At 46.4% G+C, this 20,340-nt stretch overlaps 8 protein-coding genes across 8 annotated transcripts; 5 read left to right on the forward strand and 3 right to left on the reverse strand.

Annotated features, from left to right (window-relative positions):
• Positions 1-4,096: 4,096 nt before the first annotated feature.
• EYB26_006213 (uncharacterized protein) lies at positions 4,097-5,119 on the forward strand (the record flags this gene model as incomplete). The annotated part of the gene is made up of 1 exon (XM_054265489.1): positions 4,097-5,119. One exon carries the CDS (start codon positions 4,097-4,099, stop codon positions 5,117-5,119), a length of 1,023 nt encoding a protein of 340 aa, XP_054121464.1.
• A 1,357-nt stretch (positions 5,120-6,476) lies between these two features.
• On the reverse strand, positions 6,477-6,777 carry EYB26_006214 (uncharacterized protein; the record flags this gene model as incomplete). The annotated part of the gene is made up of 2 exons (XM_054265490.1): positions 6,477-6,509; positions 6,571-6,777. The coding sequence occupies 2 exons, from the start codon at positions 6,775-6,777 to the stop codon at positions 6,477-6,479; spliced, it is 240 nt and encodes a 79-aa protein (XP_054121465.1).
• A 1,287-nt stretch (positions 6,778-8,064) lies between these two features.
• EYB26_006215 (uncharacterized protein) lies at positions 8,065-9,198 on the forward strand (the record flags this gene model as incomplete). The annotated part of the gene is made up of 2 exons (XM_054265491.1): positions 8,065-8,526; positions 8,812-9,198. The coding sequence occupies 2 exons, from the start codon at positions 8,065-8,067 to the stop codon at positions 9,196-9,198; spliced, it is 849 nt and encodes a 282-aa protein (XP_054121466.1).
• Positions 9,199-9,570: 372 nt separating this feature from the next.
• On the reverse strand, positions 9,571-10,371 carry EYB26_006216 (uncharacterized protein; the record flags this gene model as incomplete). The annotated part of the gene is made up of 1 exon (XM_054265492.1): positions 9,571-10,371. The coding sequence occupies one exon, from the start codon at positions 10,369-10,371 to the stop codon at positions 9,571-9,573; it is 801 nt and encodes a 266-aa protein (XP_054121467.1).
• Positions 10,372-10,561: 190 nt separating this feature from the next.
• On the reverse strand, positions 10,562-11,249 carry EYB26_006217 (uncharacterized protein; the record flags this gene model as incomplete). Its single annotated transcript, XM_054265493.1, has 3 exons — positions 10,562-10,729; positions 10,802-11,131; positions 11,193-11,249. The coding sequence occupies 3 exons, from the start codon at positions 11,247-11,249 to the stop codon at positions 10,562-10,564; spliced, it is 555 nt and encodes a 184-aa protein (XP_054121468.1).
• An 888-nt stretch (positions 11,250-12,137) lies between these two features.
• Positions 12,138-14,519, forward strand: EYB26_006218 (uncharacterized protein; the record flags this gene model as incomplete). Its single annotated transcript, XM_054265494.1, has 3 exons — positions 12,138-12,502; positions 12,562-13,670; positions 13,726-14,519. 3 exons carry the CDS (start codon positions 12,138-12,140, stop codon positions 14,517-14,519), a joined length of 2,268 nt encoding a protein of 755 aa, XP_054121469.1.
• Positions 14,520-15,764: 1,245 nt separating this feature from the next.
• On the forward strand, positions 15,765-16,505 carry EYB26_006219 (uncharacterized protein; the record flags this gene model as incomplete). Its single annotated transcript, XM_054265495.1, has 1 exon — positions 15,765-16,505. The coding sequence occupies one exon, from the start codon at positions 15,765-15,767 to the stop codon at positions 16,503-16,505; it is 741 nt and encodes a 246-aa protein (XP_054121470.1).
• A 1,282-nt stretch (positions 16,506-17,787) lies between these two features.
• On the forward strand, positions 17,788-19,920 carry EYB26_006220 (uncharacterized protein; the record flags this gene model as incomplete). Its single annotated transcript, XM_054265496.1, has 3 exons — positions 17,788-18,303; positions 18,408-18,857; positions 18,946-19,920. The coding sequence occupies 3 exons, from the start codon at positions 17,788-17,790 to the stop codon at positions 19,918-19,920; spliced, it is 1,941 nt and encodes a 646-aa protein (XP_054121471.1).
• Between the last annotated feature and the right edge of the window lie 420 nt (positions 19,921-20,340).

The raw sequence follows: 20,340 nt of genomic DNA on the forward strand, positions 1-20,340 counted from the left end.
ATCGGCCGTGTTAAGCAGACCCGTCTTTTTTCATCGTATGGGTATTATTATTCTAGATTAATATCGAATTCTGTTTGATTAATTCAGAAGTTTCTCCAGACGCCATGGCAGCTTACCGGGCTTCTTGTTAATGACCTGGATATGTTCTATTAACGAAGCTGTTCTAATCTACTCTTCGGAGTTGTACTACAGAGCATAGTAGTTAGGTCATTATCAATAACTCAGCCTTATGCATTAACTTAAGTTAGAGCTTCTATTATGCTTATACCAGTGACAAGTACCGATATTCCTTCGAGAATGTCCAGCACTGACCATGTCTGATTCTCTTGTCGTTCAGAACCCCTGATTTCCATTAGTCAGCTGTGGAGTTGACTAACTAACTATTTCCTAGCTGTAGAAGCAGTAGATGAACTTTGGTGATGTTGCCCAGAGAACTCATGGGAATGGTTGAGACCCAGTCCAACGCTCTTGGGTTCACAGTCTTTGGGGATATCATCAGTACCAGGTAATAATAGGGAACTTGCACATGGAAATTTATATTGCCATAGTATGAAACTATCGTAGAGTACATTAAATTAACTAAATCATCATCCCCAGTTGTTGCATCGGCCACTCAATCCATGCATGAAATTGGCTCTGTAAAGAAGCCCTAATGCCGCCCATAACATGTACGTCCCATCCCTTCATAAACCACACCGATTGCATGTATTTCAACAACATAGCCCAATATGCCAAAATAACCAGAGCGACTGAGTTTTTTTGTTCGAGTTGGTTCACAAATTTGTCCGGTAGTCGATATACCCACGCCATGAGTACCTGCATCAAGCCTACCTGCGGCCACTGAATAGATCGCTTCTCGTTAACCTCGGCCATGACCGCGAGGAGGTCATCGATCACTGTATCGTACATGACCATATCAGTGTCACGTTGCATATGTTGCTGAACCAGTGTCCGCACTTTTCGCAAGGGTTCAATATGACTGTCCATCTTAGCCCGATCTGACGATAAACCGACACAGAGTGCCGTAGGCTGCGATATTGGAGCCAATACTCCGGTAAAAACTTCACTATGATGCGACTCTACTACCAACCTGACTCCGTTCATAAGTACCCTCCACTCAGACGGACCGTGATCACCAAAGACCAGGTACTCCCAAACCCTTGGTCCCCTTCCAAAATAAACAAAACAGATCAACACAGTTGATATATACACTTGTTGACAGGTCCGACTGTTGAGATAGCCTAATACTACTGTAACCAACCAAAGACCAAAAGTAAAATGTTCATCCGCTTTCTGCACATATTCATCCCGTCGATTGGGAAGTTCATGGCTCAATGTAGTGCAGATATCGCAAGGATGAGATGTTGAATGGAGGGAAAGTTCATGCCCCATCGAGGGACGTGGATCTGCCACAGTTCACGGCTACCTGCGTCGTCACTTATGGTGTTATATGTTGAAATGGTGAAGTGGTGGAAGAGATGCAGGTCATCTAGGGAGATGTAATGCGTGGATGGGACATTGAAGTTGCATTGCACGCCGAGGGAGTTCGTCGGGACTGCTTGATGTTCCTTCTCGACACTCGATGGCCCTTGCTCGCTATTCTCTCTGAAGGTGTGAGGTGAAATGTATATGGTCGAAATTGAGACTTTGTTTCGGGAAGGCGTGTTGTGAAGTTTTTTGGAATTATTGAGAGAAAATGTACATTCGAGAGCACGGTCCGTACAATTGGAGCAGATGGGTTTCTTCTCGTCGCTCTGGATCAATGTGAACAGTCAGTAACTTGTCTCTAGCTAGTTGCTAGATGCTACAAACCCGAAGCATGGACCTGCAAATGAGTATGACTCTTCGTTGAAGTGGTTCCTTTACTTGCTTCATGAACTTTTCTGTGGGTATCAATTGGTTGGAGCTTCTATCGCATATCTCAGGCAGAAGTATTATTTCATGGTCCTGGAGATCTATTACTATATTTATCCCAAAGTTTTCGACATACAATGAAACCTGTCAGGGATATATCCACTTGAGCATCGATGATATCTTCTTTGGCGTAGATGATTACTAGGGAGGTATATATAGTTGGAGATACTTGAGAAAAATTTTCGAGACACCAATCTGCAATTTTAATGACATCCTCCAATCTACACCTATTTTCCTTTGCTTGGCTTCTCTGCTTGATACATTATGGACCACTCTACATTGGCGGAACGAGGTCTGGCGTTTTTCGATCTTTACCCATACAAACCATCTAAAATAGCTGGCTGGGTATTTGTCGTCATCTTTGGCATTGGAGCAGCTGCGCATTTTGTTCTGATGTTGCCTCTACGAGCGTGGTTCTTCGTTCCACTCATACTGGGCTGCATTGATAAGAGTTGTCAATTCGCAGGTTGATTTGTATCATGCACAAGACTGACGAGTTGATCAGGCGAAGCATTTGGCTACTACGGTCGAGCATGGTCTCACAACAATATACGTGACGGCAGTCCCTATCTTCTTCAACTCATGCTTATCCTTGGATCTGCGCCTCTTCTCGCAGCCACCGTCTACATGACACTCGGCCGGTTTGCACGCTCACTCCATGCGTAACAGTATACAATCATCAGTGTGCGATGGGTAACAAAGATCTATGTCCTGATCGATATTGCAAGCTTTCTTTGTCAAATGGCAGGCTCTGCTATGCAGGCCAGCAGTGACCCCAGCGGAATCAAGCTCGGTCAACGTATAGTCATCGGCGGATTGATAGTCCAGCTCGTAGCGTTAGGTTGGTTTATTTTCGAGACCACGATTTTGCATATGCGACTCAACGGCAGCCCAACGGTGATCACCCTGAAAGATCCCTCGGTTTCGTGGAGACCAACGCTTTGGACATTACATTGTCTTAGTGTTCTTATTTTCATGCGGAGTCTTTACCGTTTGATTGAATTTACAAGCGGTAGCGATAGTGCTCTTGCCAAACGTGAAGTCTTCTTGTGCATTTTTGATGCATCGCTTTTGTCCTTATCTGTTTTTCTTTTCGTTGTGATTCATCCTGGACGACTTTTTCGGAAGGTGCGCAGATTGGAGTTGCACTTGTCGGATCGGGATGGAGATATGATGCTGAGCGAATGTCCTTGATTTTCTCGTAGTTTAGTATCTAGGCCATTATAGCTGGAGACCATGAGATAGGCAGTGAAGATGAACTGACCCTGAAGCAAGGAAAACAAGATGCTGTAATTTCTTGTCGGTGCAGTTTCTACAGATTGGGAAAGGGACAAGATAAGCTATAGAATCAAGATATGTATCAATATAGCACAATCTTGTATGCGGATTTGTGCCGTACAGCCTGGATGAAATACACAGACTTGATGGAAGCAAAGTTCTTGATTATATTCTATGTATCATGATCGGGATTCGATTTTCCCTCGATTTCATGGAAAAGACTTTGCTTGGCCGAGAGCAAGCCCTAATCTGTAACCGAAAATAGCAATATGGACGTATTCGCATTGTGAGACTCCCCTAGTTTCGGCGCCCTCCACGGCGCTGTCTTGGAAACAATGGACTTCGTTCTGTTACTTAGCAGGTCATCGATAAAATGGCTAGCTTATAGGTTTCTTTACAATACTTTGTATAAATCCTTCAGAATTATATGGTTGTATTCCGCCCTGACCCTAAACGACAACCCCAAGATTCGAAGCCGCTAGCACATACAGAACCCTAAACTTGCACATTAGTTAGCAACCAATGTTGGCACCTCAATCATATTCGCAGCCTAAGCGCCCGATTTGTAACAAATAGTTCCTTGTGCATATTAAATAGTCAGCCTGGGAACAACGATACAGCACAAGTGTTAGGAACATTAGCCCCACATCCCCTCGATTATTATTCTGCCTGTCGTCCTACACGCGTTGTATGACTCAAAAGGTAATAAATAGGAATGAGAGGACGTATGGTACGGCACATATCTTCTTTCTACTCGAATCTTGCTTCAAGGCATCAATAACAAAAGTTTTGGGACACCCGAAAACGGTCGGTATCAACTACAGCTTCAATTTCTTTGCAAAAAAATTGGACCCATTTCGGCAAAGAGTATATACTAACTACAAAGACCGACCTAGAACTTATCATGTGTCTGTTTCTTGAAATCCCGTTTGAGCTCCGAGAGTTAATCATCGAACATGTGCTCTATACGCCACTCAGCCCGCCTGTGACTCCGGTGCAATCCGATGGAATCGAATATAATGATCTTAGGTACAAGGCATGGGCTGGAGGAGGTACCAAGGTTTACTATAAGCAGCAGAACATGGCTGGCTCTTCAAATTGCCTGTCTCTTCTTCTCACCAATCACCAAATTTCAACCGAGACTCGGGCGATCCTTGGAGGCATGAAAGTCGACTATATCCTTGATATTTCAGTCAAGGATGACCTAACTCTTTTTCTGACATGGCTGTCGGTGCCGTGTCTCACAACCCACATATCGACCCTCTACGCAAATATCCGTCTTTTTGGTCACATCATTGAGCAGTTCGTTGTCCGCGGCCAAGTGGGCGATGGCGGCCGGTTTGGCTTCCACTGGTCATTCTATGCGGCATTAGAGAGGTTTCTCCACTATGGTCCTGTCGGGGAAAAGAGACGCAAAAACGAAGATAGCCTATCTGAGAACCACCGAAACGCGCAGGGATTCGAGGACCGCGGGATGTTGATCGACACACTTGTTCTCGATTTCCAGTCCGCTGAACTCGAGCTGGCCTTTCCGCCAGAGAAAGTAACATACAAGCATTGGTCGGACCGGCATTTGGGTAGGGATCGGTTCAACCCAAGCCAAATCACAGGGATATTGTCATCATATACAACGCGCCCGGAGTGGCTCTGTCAATATCTGAAGGATTGGATAGAGGATCTTCTTCTCATGAGTTGTTATTACTCCAAATACGGACAGCCCCTATATGAACACATTGGAACCATTCGCATGCTTGTTGATGGAAAGCCATATTGTGAATTTGATCTTACAACTGGGCTAGCTCACCTACAGTTTACTGGTCTGGATAGCATGATGTGCCATTTACCCAGACATGACAGAGAGTCTGAGTTTTGGAAATGGAAAAAAGGGACATTGCTCAGAAGGGAAGCCCAAGGGTTTCCTGGGTAACACCCATCGGGTGAGGATTTACGACAAGGAGATGAGTTGAAATGGGGGGAGGATTGCCGGACAGCTCGAGCGGCAGTAGCAGTAGCAGTAGTGTGCAGGTGTTGGTAGGGGATAGGACGATGAGGGCATTCTGTTATCCAGTGTCAAGTATTTATGGCTCTCACTCATACTTCTACTTTAAAGTTTTGATGATGCTAGGAATATATTCTACTGATAGTAGCCCTAATCATTAGCCCTAAGTACAAATTGCCCAATCAGAAATATGGCGTGGCATAGCTCTGGGCGCTAAACCCAAAAGGGCAGCTGCAATCGACTAGCCAATCAGCGCCTCTCAATATGAAACAGCCAATGAGAGTCCGACGATAAGAAAGCAGGAGGCGGCCAACCACCTTCCAGCGGAATGAGCGTCACTAAGCCTCTTCGGGAGAGGATATTCAGCAAGGTTCGCGCTAGGCCTCAACGCACTCAGCCAATGGCTTTCTTCTTGGTTGCCCGCGCGGCCAGGCCGGATAATAGACTTATCGGTATCTTCTATCTTCCTTTCTTTTTTGTTATCATTTATCCCAAGACAGCTATCGAGTGGATATCAACATGTGTCAGGACATCCATCTCCTCCATATACTGGTTAGTTACGGAAGACTACGTATGTAACTAACTAACTAGTAGGATAAATGTGCCGGCAGAACTGTAACGACATGACTAGCCGGCACGGCAATAAGGTTGGCCCGTTCTCCTCGAGTGGAGGCTCCCCATGGAATGGTAAAAGAATATTCCGGTCGTCTTCCGAATCCATCCACTTTTCCTCCTCAGTAGTCTCACTCAAATTGAATTTCATCGCATAACAGGAACTGTCATTATTGGGTTGGCCGTCCCATATACTTTGGACAGGGTTTTCAAGAAGGGAAGGTTGTCGTGTGTTTGTTCATCTCGTGCGAAAGGGCCACTCTCAACGCCCTTCTTCTGTTGCCTGGATTGAGAAATTTCTCCCGTGAGGCCCCTGTCTCCAGAGAGACAGATGGAGACAGATGGAGACGGATCGGACTGGAAGGACCAGTTTCGACTTTCCAGACGGCAAATTGATCTCCTCGGAAATAGACAAAAAAAAAGGCAATTTCATGAAGATTGAAGATTGCATGCTCCGGCGTTGAGTTGTGCAGGATCGGAATGTATCTCAGCATAACCGCTAGTTAGCCACATACGTAGTACGTACTACACAGTCACATACAAGCGGTGTGCAGTTCAAGATAAGCAGATGGAGGTGAATGGATTGTTCTGCCGGGATCGCTCGAGTACGTTGTGACCGCTCACTCTGGGTCTGGATGTATCATAACAATCATATTATATCGTAATTAACTAGTTAACGACTCCGTATTGCATGATTCTTAATTTCCTATCATATCATATCATATCAAACTCAGAACTCTACTCATAGTACAGAGTTTAGTACTTACTATCTTGCCAACAGAAAAGTCTTGACGTCCTCGACGGAGCCTACTCTGTAATCTGCGTGCTCTGACTGGCCCGGATCGACGGTCGGGCATAGATCCATTTACGTTAACGGTTAACGTGCCGTCGTCTGCTTGTCGGCCGACTGATTGGTTCGCTCGGTGCTCGTGGTCAATGAGGATCTTCACGCCTATGATGTTTGTCGATGGCATCTGGATTATCTGAGATAGTTACTCCATAGTATTGATCTCTTTGGCTCGTAGTGACTACTCATATATGATATGGACTAGTTATTCAGTAGGCTATTGTCAATACTCAGTTCTCGATAGGTAGCTGCTAGCTACCGATGGATATTTTATGCAATGTTTTGTCCTGAAATGCCTTTTGTCTTGTCCATCGATCACACGCCGAGGTACTTCCTTTCCGGGCAATCACGGTCGCACCAGACCAGACAAGACCTTGGCATCCCTACCCAGCCGGAGCCCTACCCATGAATCCTGGTCGTTATTAACTAATCTATACTCTAGCATATCTCCGCCACAGATATTCAAATGTAGCGCCAACACGCTTTGATCGCCTCGCTCTCTGGTCATTGATGTCCGGTTGCCCTACCAAAAGTGAAAGTAATGATGTGTTACACTCGCTGCTCTGCGCCCAGATAACTGAGTCTGAGACTGAAATAGACTTGGGTGGCTCGTCCCCGAATTTGAATGACTTGGCTATGGCTTGGCTAGATTCTTTGCACTATCGTAGACTACTTGTTGTAGAATGTAAATCCAATGTGGATCGCGGCATAGTGCATACATATCTACTACGTACCCAGTATGCATGCATCCTACGACGACAAGCAATCTCGCCTTGCTTGCTCGTTCCAATGCGTTTACTGTGTAGTGTTCAGTGTATACTACATACAGTATGTACTACTACAGAGTATGTATGTATGTATGTAGTAGATACGCAGACACCATCCTATTCCTCGCCACTAATCATGATCACAGATGCCTCGGATCCAGAGGATCTGGTTCGAGACTCTCCCCGCCAACGCCGATGATCAGTTGAGTTTTGACTCAATAGACTACTACAGTACGTCCAAAGGATGCGAGTTTGACAAATAAGAAACCAAAGTAAAGCACTGGCAAGTTGCCACTATCGTAGTAGAGTAATGCTAAAGTAGACGGAGAATCTGGTTGGCAACGGCGAGGCTTCCCGAAACGGCGGCTTATTCGCCCCTTTCCATTCGTTCGTTCCCCCGCCGCCATAATTCATCACCGCTTCCTTCCTTCCTTCCTTCCTGCCTTCCTTCTTCCTTAGGGACAAAACTAATAGTACCCCGACGCCCTCTTCCCTCTACTCTCACTCTCTCTACTCACACTCACTCACTCACTCTCTCGACTCACACCCCCCTCGACTAACTCTCCCCTCTCTTTCATTAATATCGAGTTTCTGTACAGCAACTACCCACACACATACTGGAATACTGAATACAATCGAGTTACAGTATGGCCACCCACGCTCCCTTCCCCGCGCAAACACTCGCCAACCCTGGTCAAATCTCCATTTACGGCCACCCCTCCCCGACAAACTCCAACACCAACACTCCGGCTAACAACTCGCCCACCTCACCACACCTAGCTTCAGCGACTGTCCTTCTACCTCCCCAGTCTCGTCAGATCCGCCCTCCCAAGGCGCCGTTGTATGTTCCCGCTGTGCTCCGTCCGACCGAGCGACCGAGCAGACATCAAACTTCCACAACGCCTACCGCGAGAGACCCTTCACCTATCACCCCTCCTCGCAGTGTTCACGGTTCTCTCGACTCGTTGAATGAAGACCTAGCTCCGGTCGAGTACAAAACGAAATTTCACTCGAGGAATAATACCGTGAGCAAGGTAGCCGAGGATGCGTGGAAGAAGGGCGAGCGACTGGGTGAGGTGACTGGAGTACCGACACGCGACCACTGGAAGGTTAGTTTTGTCTTTGCTATTTTTGCTTGCACCATTGCTTTTTTTTGTTCTCTTTGAAAAAGGATGTAAGACAGAAACTCTTCCACAAGCACGTTTATATATGTCTAGTGGGGTCACAGTGTGAGCCATTTTACTCGCCTATTACGTGCTTGATGACATGTTGACCATTGAAACCGCTGCATGAGAAATCCCTCATAATCATCCCTTACTTCAAGATCATTGAGCTCAATCATCGCAAATCATATACCTCATAATTTGTCGCGTTGAGACTAATGGTTCTGACAGGCCGACTCTGCTTCTCAAACCTGCGATTCACCCACGTGTCGCTCTTCATTCGGCATCTTCACTCGTCGCCACCACTGCCGTCACTGCGGCCACGTCTTTTGCTCCAGCCATACTCCCTACGTGGTTCCTCTCGACCAGAATGCGCGCTTCCATCCAGAAGGATCCGCTTCGCGGGCTTGTGATCAATGCTACAAGGCTTATCAGCGATGGGAGGATTGTCGGGCTGCCGACATGACTCGCATCCAGCAGAAGCTAGATGCCCGCCATATTCATGCCCAAACCCAGCATGAGGAACAAGTCGACGACTCTGCGGAGGTTCCTCATCGCCAGACAGAATTCACAGTTGCCAGCAGTGTTCCCCGCGACTGGAATTGGAGCACTTTCTAACGACTTTGACCTTTCTTTCGACCTTTCTTATTTCTGGGGAGGCAACTTGATCGATTATTGATATCCATGATTCCCCATTTGTTTAAATCTATTGAGCGCATTCCGTCGCGATGAGCGCTACTCATTTTTTGCAATTTGCTGGCGTTGGCTGTTACATTTAGAATTCGTCAGAGTCATTTTTCGGAGTTTTTTTCTTGTTTCTGGCGTTATTTACACACGGATGGTGTTTGCTGTACATATTTGCTCGCCTTCTAGACTCTGATGTGGTCGAAGAGAGCTGGTACATTGTTACTGTTATTTGCTTGCTGTTAGCGTAGAGCTAGCTACATCAGGATGTTCATGATTAATAGACAATAATACTTTTACGTTCTATTATGATGTAATATCCACTCTCTTAAACATGCCTACATGGTCAATCCCTTCCTCATCCCACCTGCCCATCGACTCATCCGTCTCATATCCCAACGCAGCATACATCCGCTCAACCTGGGTCTGCGCATGCAGCCCTATTAACCCATTCCATTCTTTTCCCGGCCCCTTTCCTACAATCTCTGCTCCTTGTTGCGAAGCGAATCTGGCATACATCTCATCAATAACCCGCTTGTTTCGCGCCGCCCACTCCTCGACCGTCCTCATGAGTAACCGCGATAGTCCGTATCCACGGAAAGGAGCCAGAACCGCGACACGCGTGATTTTCACGTATGGCTCATGATCATAATCATAATCATAATCAAACTGCTTTCCGTTCGCATCCCCAGCCGCCGTTGACTCTGATGCATTGCAGAGATGCGTGTGAGCGATATGGGGCGCGGGAACGAGTCTAATCGTAGCCACTGCCTGCTTTGGCCCTTCATCTCCTGCCCCGTCTTCGTCTTGGGTTTGATGTTTGCGGTGCTGCTGCTGCTGCTGCTGCTGCTCAGAGGCGTAAACAACCCACCCCCAACTCCTCTCATCGTCGGCATCAATCTCCTCCTCCGCGCGGCAGAGTTGTTCTTCGACAAAGACTGAGTGTCGGATGTGCATTGAGGCTGTGAAGACGGGGTTGTTTGTTGATGGATGCGGGTTGAGGGGTGTTGGGTATAGAAGTGTTGGTTTGGGGTTGGAGAGGATTGGAGGGGGGTACAGGGATGTGCTGAATGTGTATTGTTTTTTGGTCGTGTCTTGGGCCGCCATTTTCGTTTTTTTCTTCTTCTTTTGTTTACTTATTTATTTTTATTTGGTTATGATGAGGCGGAAGATGAGGATCAATGATTGTAAGAAGTGAAGTTTTTTTTTTTTGAGGTCCATAGTTTCGGATACCTAGTCAGGTACCCTACCGCACGCCCTTCGACACTTGAAGTGCATAAGATGGCTATTTATCTAGCTAGCAACTATTCTTCCTCACAACCACACTCCAATCCGACCCCGAATTCGCCTCCCCAGCAACCATCTCCTTACTACGTCCATCATCCCATATCGAGCATTTCCATTGAATATACGACGCTCCGGAGGCAATGTCGACGAACGAGTCTAGCGTCAATGGTTGATTACTCTGTCTATACTTGTCAGCCTACCAAAATCTCTTCTTTGTTGACGCAGAAAGAGGAAGGAAGGGAAGACGTACGAGGTTACACCACCAAATAGCGGCGTTATTCGAACAACTAACCCGTCCACAACTCAGGGGTAAATTGGATGGTTGGCCTTGGATGTTGGTGGTGAGGTGTTCGATGCCCTTGACGACGTGTTTGACCTCGGCGTAGCCAAAGTCCGTGCTGTGGCATATGAAAGGGGCGTCGTGGAAGTTGTAGCGTTTTGTCAGGGTGCTGTTTAGGGCAGTAACCACGGTTGTATTATATAGAGGGTGGATGTCGGTGGGTATTTTGGTGAGGGCGGCCAGGTCCATGTAGTCGGCGATTTGGCTTGGTGAAGAATGAGGGTCTTTGACGACGGCGGCCTAGTCTAACGCATGAGTGACTCTAACCTGCTAGGCGGGGAAGATGATGACGATGGCTCACGTATACATTCAGCATAAAGCTAGCTGCCAGCCAGGAAAGAACGGACTTGAACAACATGTTGGCGTCTCTAGTTGGGTTTATTGTTGATACGTATCGAATCTGTCCCAGCTGCAAGGACATGATGGCGACTCTGCCACTTTAAGTGTGTTCCAGGACCGTTGTTCATGGTCGAAACGGCGCACAATCAATTGCGTGGTTGTTGCTACGTTTATCATCCTGTGCTGGTTTGCCATCCTTTGTGTGTTTGTTCTGACTCGAGATATCCACAAATGCGGCGGATATGCTGGAGTGATGAAAGCTTTAAATAGTTAACCATCTTTGTTTGAACGAACCGATATTTTGGGATGATTTTGTAGTACCTACCAGTCGGTACCGGTATAAGTTTGGTACCATGGCGATAATTTGTATCAACCCAGGAAATCGGAGTGGTTGTAGTTTTGCGCATCTCAACTCTTGTCGACAGGAATAATTATGAATTCACTGCCAAACAAACATCATATAACTACTACCTAACTAGTAGTACTCCATACTATTGGCCGGCTAGTTAGGGGCTACCGGTAACTGGTCCGAGCTAGCGCTGGAGAATCCCTGAATAATAATAAGACCGCAAGCTCTGGTTGGGTCTTCCCCCTCATCCGGGGTCGGCTATCTCCACCACCGTGAACTCTCACATGTGCAAGACACAGGGGAACCAGAGATCTTTTGAAGCATTTCAGTTGATCGACCCATCCCCGCGAATGGCGATTGAATCACCTGATCGCACCCTAAGAATAAGAAGTGTGAATTCCAACACGACGTCCCGAGGAAGGCCTCATACATAAACAAGGACACCCCAGCCCCAAGTTCTGTCAATTTATTCTCTAGCCATCAATTGCTCTCACGTCTTGCATCCTGTCTCATCTACCAAATTAGGTAACCTCTATACGACAAGACTATTAATACAACATGGCTACTGCGGGCTACACGCCGCTCGATGCTCCCCTCTTCCCTACTCATGAAGACCCCGTCTTTACCGATCTCCAATGGGACTCTTTGCTTTCGCTGTGCGATGTGGTTATTCCTGCTCTAACCACGGAGAAAAGACCTGAAAAACCATACCAAAAGGAAATAACTTCTGAAGAATACGACTCTGCATTTAAATCTATCACCGAAACACTCAAGACTTCAGATGCGGCTCAAAAAGCCCGCCAATTTCTAGAAGAGAATGTATCTTCCAATCCGCTGTTCAAAGAAGCTGTCCGCCGACTTTTTTCGTTATATGTGCCCCAGGACTCAAAAAAAGGCCTGTCTTTGATTCTGACTGCACTAAAGTGAGTCTTCCAAGGGTTTTTCTATCAAATGGTCGCACTAAAAATTAATTATTTGATAGCACCCGCGCTGGATCCCTGCTCTTGACCGGGTCATCGACACCCATTCAGAACCAGTCCTTTGATGCGCGAGAAAAGGTCCTGAACAACTGGCTGTCCTCTAGACTACCACAACTACGTCAGGTCGGCAGATCTGTGATGCTCTTGGCAAAACGTCAATGGCTTATCAATAGTCCAACCTCTAATGAAATTATCGGTTTCCCTCGCGTGCCAGTCTACGGCAAGCCAGCAGACACCTTTGATTTCCAATTTCTTCAATTCCCTCCTGGCGATGGAGTCGAAACTATTGAAACCGATGTTGTGATTGTCGGTAGTGGCTGCGGTGGTGCTGTCGCAGCAAAGAACCTGGCCGCGGCCGGCCATCGTGTGGTTGTTGTCGAAAAAGCCTATCATTATCCATCTTCCTACTTTCCCATGACCCAGGGCAGTGCGTTCGCTCATATGTTTGAGCAAGGATGTAACCTCATCACCAACGACGGTTGCATGGGCGTACTAGCCGGAGCAACCTGGGGTGGCGGCGGCACTGTCAACTGGGGAGCTTCGCTTCAAACACAAAACTACGTGCGCCAGGAATGGGCGGACACTGGCCTCCCATTTTTCACATCGCCCGAATTCCAGAACTCGCTAGACCGGGTATGCCATCGAATGGGCGTACACACCGAATATGAACAGAGTTTCCAGAATAAAGTCACCCTTGAAGGATCACGGAAATTAGGATACAACGCACAGATCATTCCTACAAATTCGGGTAATGCGCCTCATTATTGTGGACACTGTACCCTCGGTTGTCACACTGTAGGCAAGCAAGGCCCCGTTGCATCATGGCTCGTCGATGCTGCAAAGGCTGGTGCATTATTCATTGAAGGATTCACAGCCGACAAAGTTCTATTCGACAATGTCGAGGGTAAAAAAGTAGCCGCTGGAGTCGAGGGTGAATGGACATCTCGAGATACCCATTTGGGAACGTCAAGCAAGGACGTTACACGTAGGAAGGTTCAAATCAAAGCCAAAAAGGTCATTGTATCATGTGGCACCTTGAATAGCCCACTGTTGTTGATGCGCAGCGGTATCAAGAACAGCCACTTGGGACGGAACCTTCACCTACATCCTGGTATGTTTATTTCAATATTGTTCGACCATTTTGACTTTGATACTAACTTCGACAGTCATGCTGGGTGCCGCGGTGTTTGAAGAACAGACTCAACCATGGGAAGGTGACTGTTTGACAACATTGGTCACCGACTTTGAGAACCTGGATGGTCATGGCCATGGTGTTAAGATTGAGAACGTAGCAATGGTACCTGGCATGTTCTTGGCCGCATTTCCGTGGTTCAGCGGCCTACAGTACAAGAAGTTTGCGGCCAACCTGGGCCGCATGGCCGGGTTTATCGCTTTGACTAGAGACAAAGACACAGGCCGCGTGTATCCAGACCCCATAAGCGGCGGACCGCGGGTTGATTATACTACATCAGCATTCGACCGCAAACATATCCTCGAAGGACTCATCGCCGCTGCAAAGATAGCATATGTTAGCGGAGCTAAAGAGTTTCATACCTCGTATCGTGACATGCGACCTTTCATACGATCGAAAAAGACCGAAACAGCAGAGGCAGACGATATCAACACTACCGACGGCGGCATCAACGACCCAGAATTCCAGGCCTGGATTCGTGAATTCCGCAAAAAGGCACCTTTGGTAGCGGAATCCGGCACAGCAGCTAGCGCTCACCAAATGGGCACATGCCGAATGTCCGATTCTCCCAGAAAGGGAGTCGTTGACCCCGATGGTCAAGTCTGGGATACCGAGGGACTCTACGTCGCAGATGCATCTGTGTTCCCTAGTGCAAGTGGCGTGAACCCAATGGTCACGAACATGGCTATCACGGACTGGACAAGTCGAAAGTTGGCAAATGCAATGAATAGGACGAAGTTAAGCCAGACTGGCGGTGCTCGACTTTGATTTGTGATAAAAATACCCGGTGGATGTATCAATAAAAAAAAAGTATTAACAATTTCACTGCGATATGTTAGCAAGCCTCATAAATTAAATATGTTGGATTCCTCAAATGCCCATGAGAAGGCTACGTTCGTAGTCCCCCGAAAAGGGACGTTGTAATTGTGGGAATGGTGCCCCAGAACCCTAATCCAAGCACATCCTGCTGCATATTTTGGACAAAATCTGAAATAGTTCGTATGTAGCAGTTTTGAAAACTTAGGCACAGTTCGAAACCGATATTAAGGACCTTACATCGGCAACAATTCAACATCAGTAGACGTAGATTCATCGAATGCGAGGATTGACTTGATTGGTGGAAATGACTTACCTCGCACACCTTCCCCTCTCGGTCTTAGTACGAGGGCCACAACGAGAGAAACATCGGCGCCTAGTTTTCGTCGGGATATTCTTCTGTCTCTGGGTATGGCCATCAATATCTTTCATATTCAAGCTGGTCATGTAGGGTCCTTACCCCCCTGGGTATGATATCGATCGCTTTGCGACTATCCCCGTTCGGACAGTTCGTGTATGCACGGATTTCCCTCGCGAACAATGCCATCAAAAAGGTTCCATAGCAAAAATAGACATGGATGTATCCACTGCAAAAGGAGAAGAGTAAAGGTAGGTTCCTGGTAGTGTCACGCTTCCATGATGCAGTACAAGGCGAGGACTAACCGGTCGATCAAGTGTAATCTCATCAGACCCACGTGTGGTAATTGTGCCAGGAGGAATGAAGTGTGCACATTATATTCAGATCCGTCACTTTCGGACACAAATTTGACTATTGGACTAAGTATTTGTCTTACTATTGGATGCAGGATTGGTCCGAGCGAGATATTCAGATTGCAACAAGACGCCATCAATGACCAGGGCCATCTCACAGGAAATGATTCCTTTTCTCCTCTTAGACCAACCAACACAGACCTCTACTTTCTAGAAAGATATTTTTCTCATATCTGTCCAACACTCTCTTCAAGACCGGAGACTCAGCGAAATTGGGCCCGAGCCTGGACAGACTCAAGTGAATTGTCAAAACAGCCCTATTATCTCACACATCTCCAAATCGCTATTTCCGAACTGCAATTCTGTTTAACTAGCGGTGATTCTACACTCACATTGACAGAGAGAAGAACATGCTTGGAGGACAGTATCCACCATCAGAATGCGGCTTTATCATTGCTTCGCCCGGTATTGGGCTCTACGACGGCAATGCAGACTAAAGGTCTAGAGGAAGTCCCAGCCCTATTCAGTGCATCTTGGTTGATATTCTTGTTCAATCTTACTTTTCCTCGCGGACAGAACACGACGCCTGATTGGATTTTAGATGAGATTGTTGAACTCAGTGAACTGTCCAAAGGCGTAGTGGCAATCATTTTAGGTGCTAGTGCTGGAATTCCGCGCCTGTCTCCTTCAATTACCGAACAACCAATATGCGACGACTACGACGACGATCATACTCGCGAGGCAAAAGCAAGAGTCATGTCTGGTCCTCTACGCCCATTCTTCGACCACCTTCTACCGTGGAAACATGAAGATGTTCCACCAAGCGTTCGAAGGCAGAATATATCTGCTTCTGCACAAGACCTAATCAGGTCAATTGACTCACTCCCCGAAACTGCTACTGTGGATAATAAGCTACTCTATCGACTTGCAATCGAGGTGCTTGAGATGACTGCTGTAGCCCTACGGCTGCATACACAACATCCATCATTTGTGTTTATGTGGCTTATCGGAACAAAGCGTCCATTTATGGAGCTCATTAAAAAAAGAGACGTTCTTGCTCTTCGAATACTTAGAGAATACGGGCTTATGCTGAAGACGGTAGAGAGTCATTGGTGGACTCGGGGGTTGGGAACAACGATTATCGAAGGGGTTGATATGGCTCTGAAGTCCTTGGGTATCTGTGTTACAGAGAAACAGGGTTCAACTAGTTTGAGTTATTTCCGGTAGTTAATAGTTCCGATCACGCGTTCTCTCATTTCTCACAGATCCTCGCTAACTTACTAAAAAGCACTATGGTGCATACGTAAACACCACGGAGTTGTAACTAACTAACTAACTTGGTTAACTAGAACGATAAATAGGTGCATTAATAATCACTCCCATATCAAATTAATAAGAAGCAGCAGTTATAAGTTAGATTTTCAATTCCTGACCAGGTGACTAGGAAGGATGATGCTCGCCTCGCTTCCTCGAAAGTGGTTTTGCGTAGCCTCAGTTTTTAGTCAAAGTCTGCAGCTATGAAAATAAATATAAGCCCTATTTGCTTGATTGCATATGTACACCGTTGGCAATCGCATTAGGAGCGAATGACAGTTGTTGGCATAACGAGATGCTAACTATATAAGTGAGAGATTGTCAAAGCACATGGGTCAAAACTGGGTCTCGTTCCGCCACAAACAATGTTAATCCCGGCTTGACCGGAGGAATAGGGTCGGTCGCATATAAAGTTTGATGTTGGTAGGTAAAGCGATTCATGAATTGATTGTGGAGGAGCCTGAGAGCGACATCCCGGAAATAAAGGCTGGCTGCTTAATTCAGCGGCAACTTTTTTTTTCTTATTCCCGGACGAGCCCTAAGCCGATAGTCCCTGACAGTGGGGAATATAGAGCAAGAATTCCAATTGAAAGTGATTACACAGCAATTAAGTTAACTAAGTTATGTTATGGTCTCAGACATGGTTATCAGCTTGAGCCGATTCAGCCGAACGACAGGGAGTGTATAGTTAGTTATACCGGTACCTACCGTAGGTATACCGTATCTAATTCCCAATGACAGGCATCGGAGCATTCAAGCCAATAATTACAACCAACACTCGCTATGCTCAGATTGCCGTCTTTATCGATCGTCTAAAGAGCTGAGGTGTTAGTTTACGTAGTAAGAGACATGTGATCAATGGGGCTACCTGTTTAATATTTGGTGTTACCCGCCCATATCGCGCCAGGGTTGACCGATTGGATATTTCTAACATTAGGGCAATATAGCAGCCATGTCATGTTTCATCGCCATGCGGAGATTTTCCCACCCATGTAGCTTGTCGATTTCCTTCCAGACAGGATTTAAAAATCTACCTCGATACATATTACATAGACGTCCAATTTTTAGTCTGAGTTTTGTCGCGAGAAAAGACGCAGAAAAGCCCCTGAAATTCCCATGGGATTCATTAAGAGCATCCTAGACCCGGAAACCTCCTACCAGATACATTTCACTCCAACTACCCAAATCGTCCAGTATGCCGTCATTAATTCCAAAGTTTGTATATAAACTCTCGCCCTTTAAGAAAAACGTCAAAGGAACAGACCAAATAACGGGAGAGCGCAATGGATATGGGGCTCCCCAGTCGACATCGCTGGCTGATGATGACCTCACAATCAGACCATCGCCACTCTCAGAAAATGACATCTTGAACTTTATCAACCAAGGAGAGAAACATCAACTCATCCCAACCATAATCGACTACAATGCCAGCCATAATCCTCAAAAGGCCTTTGCATCAATTCCAGTGGACAACAACGACCTTAGTCAAGGATTTCGAGATATAACCTACTTTGAACTTCGCAAAGCCGTCGACAAAGCTGCGTATTGGCTTGAAGAAACGTTAAGAACATACGATGAAATCAAGTCTAACTTGGAAGACCAACAGCAGGAAGAGGCTTTAAAATCAAGCTTTCCAACATTTGCCTTTTATGGCACACGCGATTTGAGGTATTCTATATTTGCTGTGGCAGCAATAAAAGTTGGTAAAAAAGTATGTGATAACCTTGGAACTCAAGGGGCTTCAATTCCGGCTTTGGCCTATATGAAACCCAATTTCTTTTACTGAAGCTCCTGCTCATATATCATGATATACAGATGCTGTCGCCGTCACTTTTCGCCTCAATGGACGCGCATGTTCATCTCATCAAGGAAACTGACTGCCATAACATCATCTGCATTCCCACCACGCGTTCACTGGCTGAGGGAATCACCACAAACCTTCATCAATCAGAGTCATCAACTTACAGCATCTCAACCACAATCGCTCCCGAAGTGGCTGACTTGCTCCCTTTAGGAAAGGAAGCAGCTGATGACGATTCGAGCAGCCATTATCCTTATAACAAAACATGGGACGAAGCATGTAACGACCCTTGCCTTATCGTCCACACGAGCGGCTCGACTGGCATGCCCAAAGTTATATATTACACACAACGCATGCTTGCAAACCCAGCTACTCAAAGTCTCTTACCGTCAGTCGAAGGTCGACTACCCTTGCTACGAGAATGGCAAGGTTGCCGACTTCTAACCACCGTGCCTCCATTTCATGTAAGTGATTTCTTTTGTTCAACCGTATTTAGCCAACCACACAATAGTGGTAGATGCATACTCAAAGTCAAATCTAATCGTCTTGCAGTTACTGGGCTACGCTGGCTTTCTCGTCTGCCCCATCTATATCAATGCAGTGGGAGTGATGGGACCCCCCGATAGACCGTTCGACGCCGCGTTGGCGGATGAAATACATCAATATGCACGCTTTGATGCTGGGATGTACCATCCGTCCTTGCTACAGGATCTCGTTCGAGACGAAGACAAACGACAACAGTTGAGCAAGTTGAAGCTCATATGTTATGCCGGTTCGCCTCTTGAAACAAAGACCGGTCAATGGCTTGCTTCTGAGTTTGGCACAGTGCGAAACATGCTCGGGAGTACGGAGAGCTTTGGATGGCCCATAGCTCAGGTGTTCGATGTGAAGAATGACTGGAATTATATACATTTCTATCCCGTCAATGGTATAGAGTTCAAACCTGTTGGGCTGGCAAGCGCCAATCACGTTGAATCAAAGATAGATGATGGCGTAGTACAAGAGGAGGAGCTATACGAACTGGTCGTTCATCGCACTGTGGAAACAGACGCACTGACTAACATCTTTCGCTCTCGACCGCAAGCTACCGTATGGCCCACCAAAGACCTCTGGAAGCCTCACCCAGATCCCGCCAAAAAGAATCACTGGCTTTACCAAGGACGTAGCGACGACCTCATCGTGCTCAGTGGAGAAATCAAGATGTACGCCGCTCATCTAGAGGACAAGATCGCATCGGCACATCCCCTGATACGCACCGCACTTGTTGGTGGGCATCAACGAAAATGGCCTTTCCTGTTACTTGAGCTAGCCGATTATACAACTACTATAGATGATGTGTGGCCACGTGTGAATGAGATAAACCTCCACTATACACATAGTTCGGTCCGTTTGAACAGATCCCTAGTTCTTGTGACAGAACCATCTCGGCCTTTCGTGCGAGTAGCCAAGGGTTCAGTAGCTCGGAATCAGACACTTGAATTGTATAGAAAGGATGTTGATAGCTTGTATGCAGCTATGGAGCAGTGAATTGCCATGTTTTCCTGCAGGAACCCTGGATGCATAGGCGGATGCGTCTACTAATAGCGCTACAGGCGAATCATGCTCTGGCGGGGTTGATAGTCGGATGGCTCTCGACGACCATATGGGAAGACAAAAGTCATGAAAGCTTCGCTCGGAAACGAACGATAAAATTCATTTGGTTGCGGATTTGCTAGTCATACGTATGAGACGTTTTTGATTTCTTTTTGTTTCAGGTTAGGTTGAATCCTGGATTTCAAGTCTATTTCTTTTTCTCTATCGGTGAATATGTATGACCATTTTGGATCGAAGCCCTGAAAGGCAGAATGATACCTGTTGCCAAAATCAGACAAAAATAATGATGTACAGAATGACCTTCCAAACTCCCCGTTCATGCTAAGAAAAAAACTCCTATGTACATTACACGAC

This window comes from Talaromyces marneffei, chromosome 4 (genome assembly GCF_009556855.1).
Source record: "Talaromyces marneffei chromosome 4, complete sequence".
Lineage (NCBI taxonomy): Eukaryota > Fungi > Ascomycota > Eurotiomycetes > Eurotiales > Trichocomaceae > Talaromyces > Talaromyces marneffei.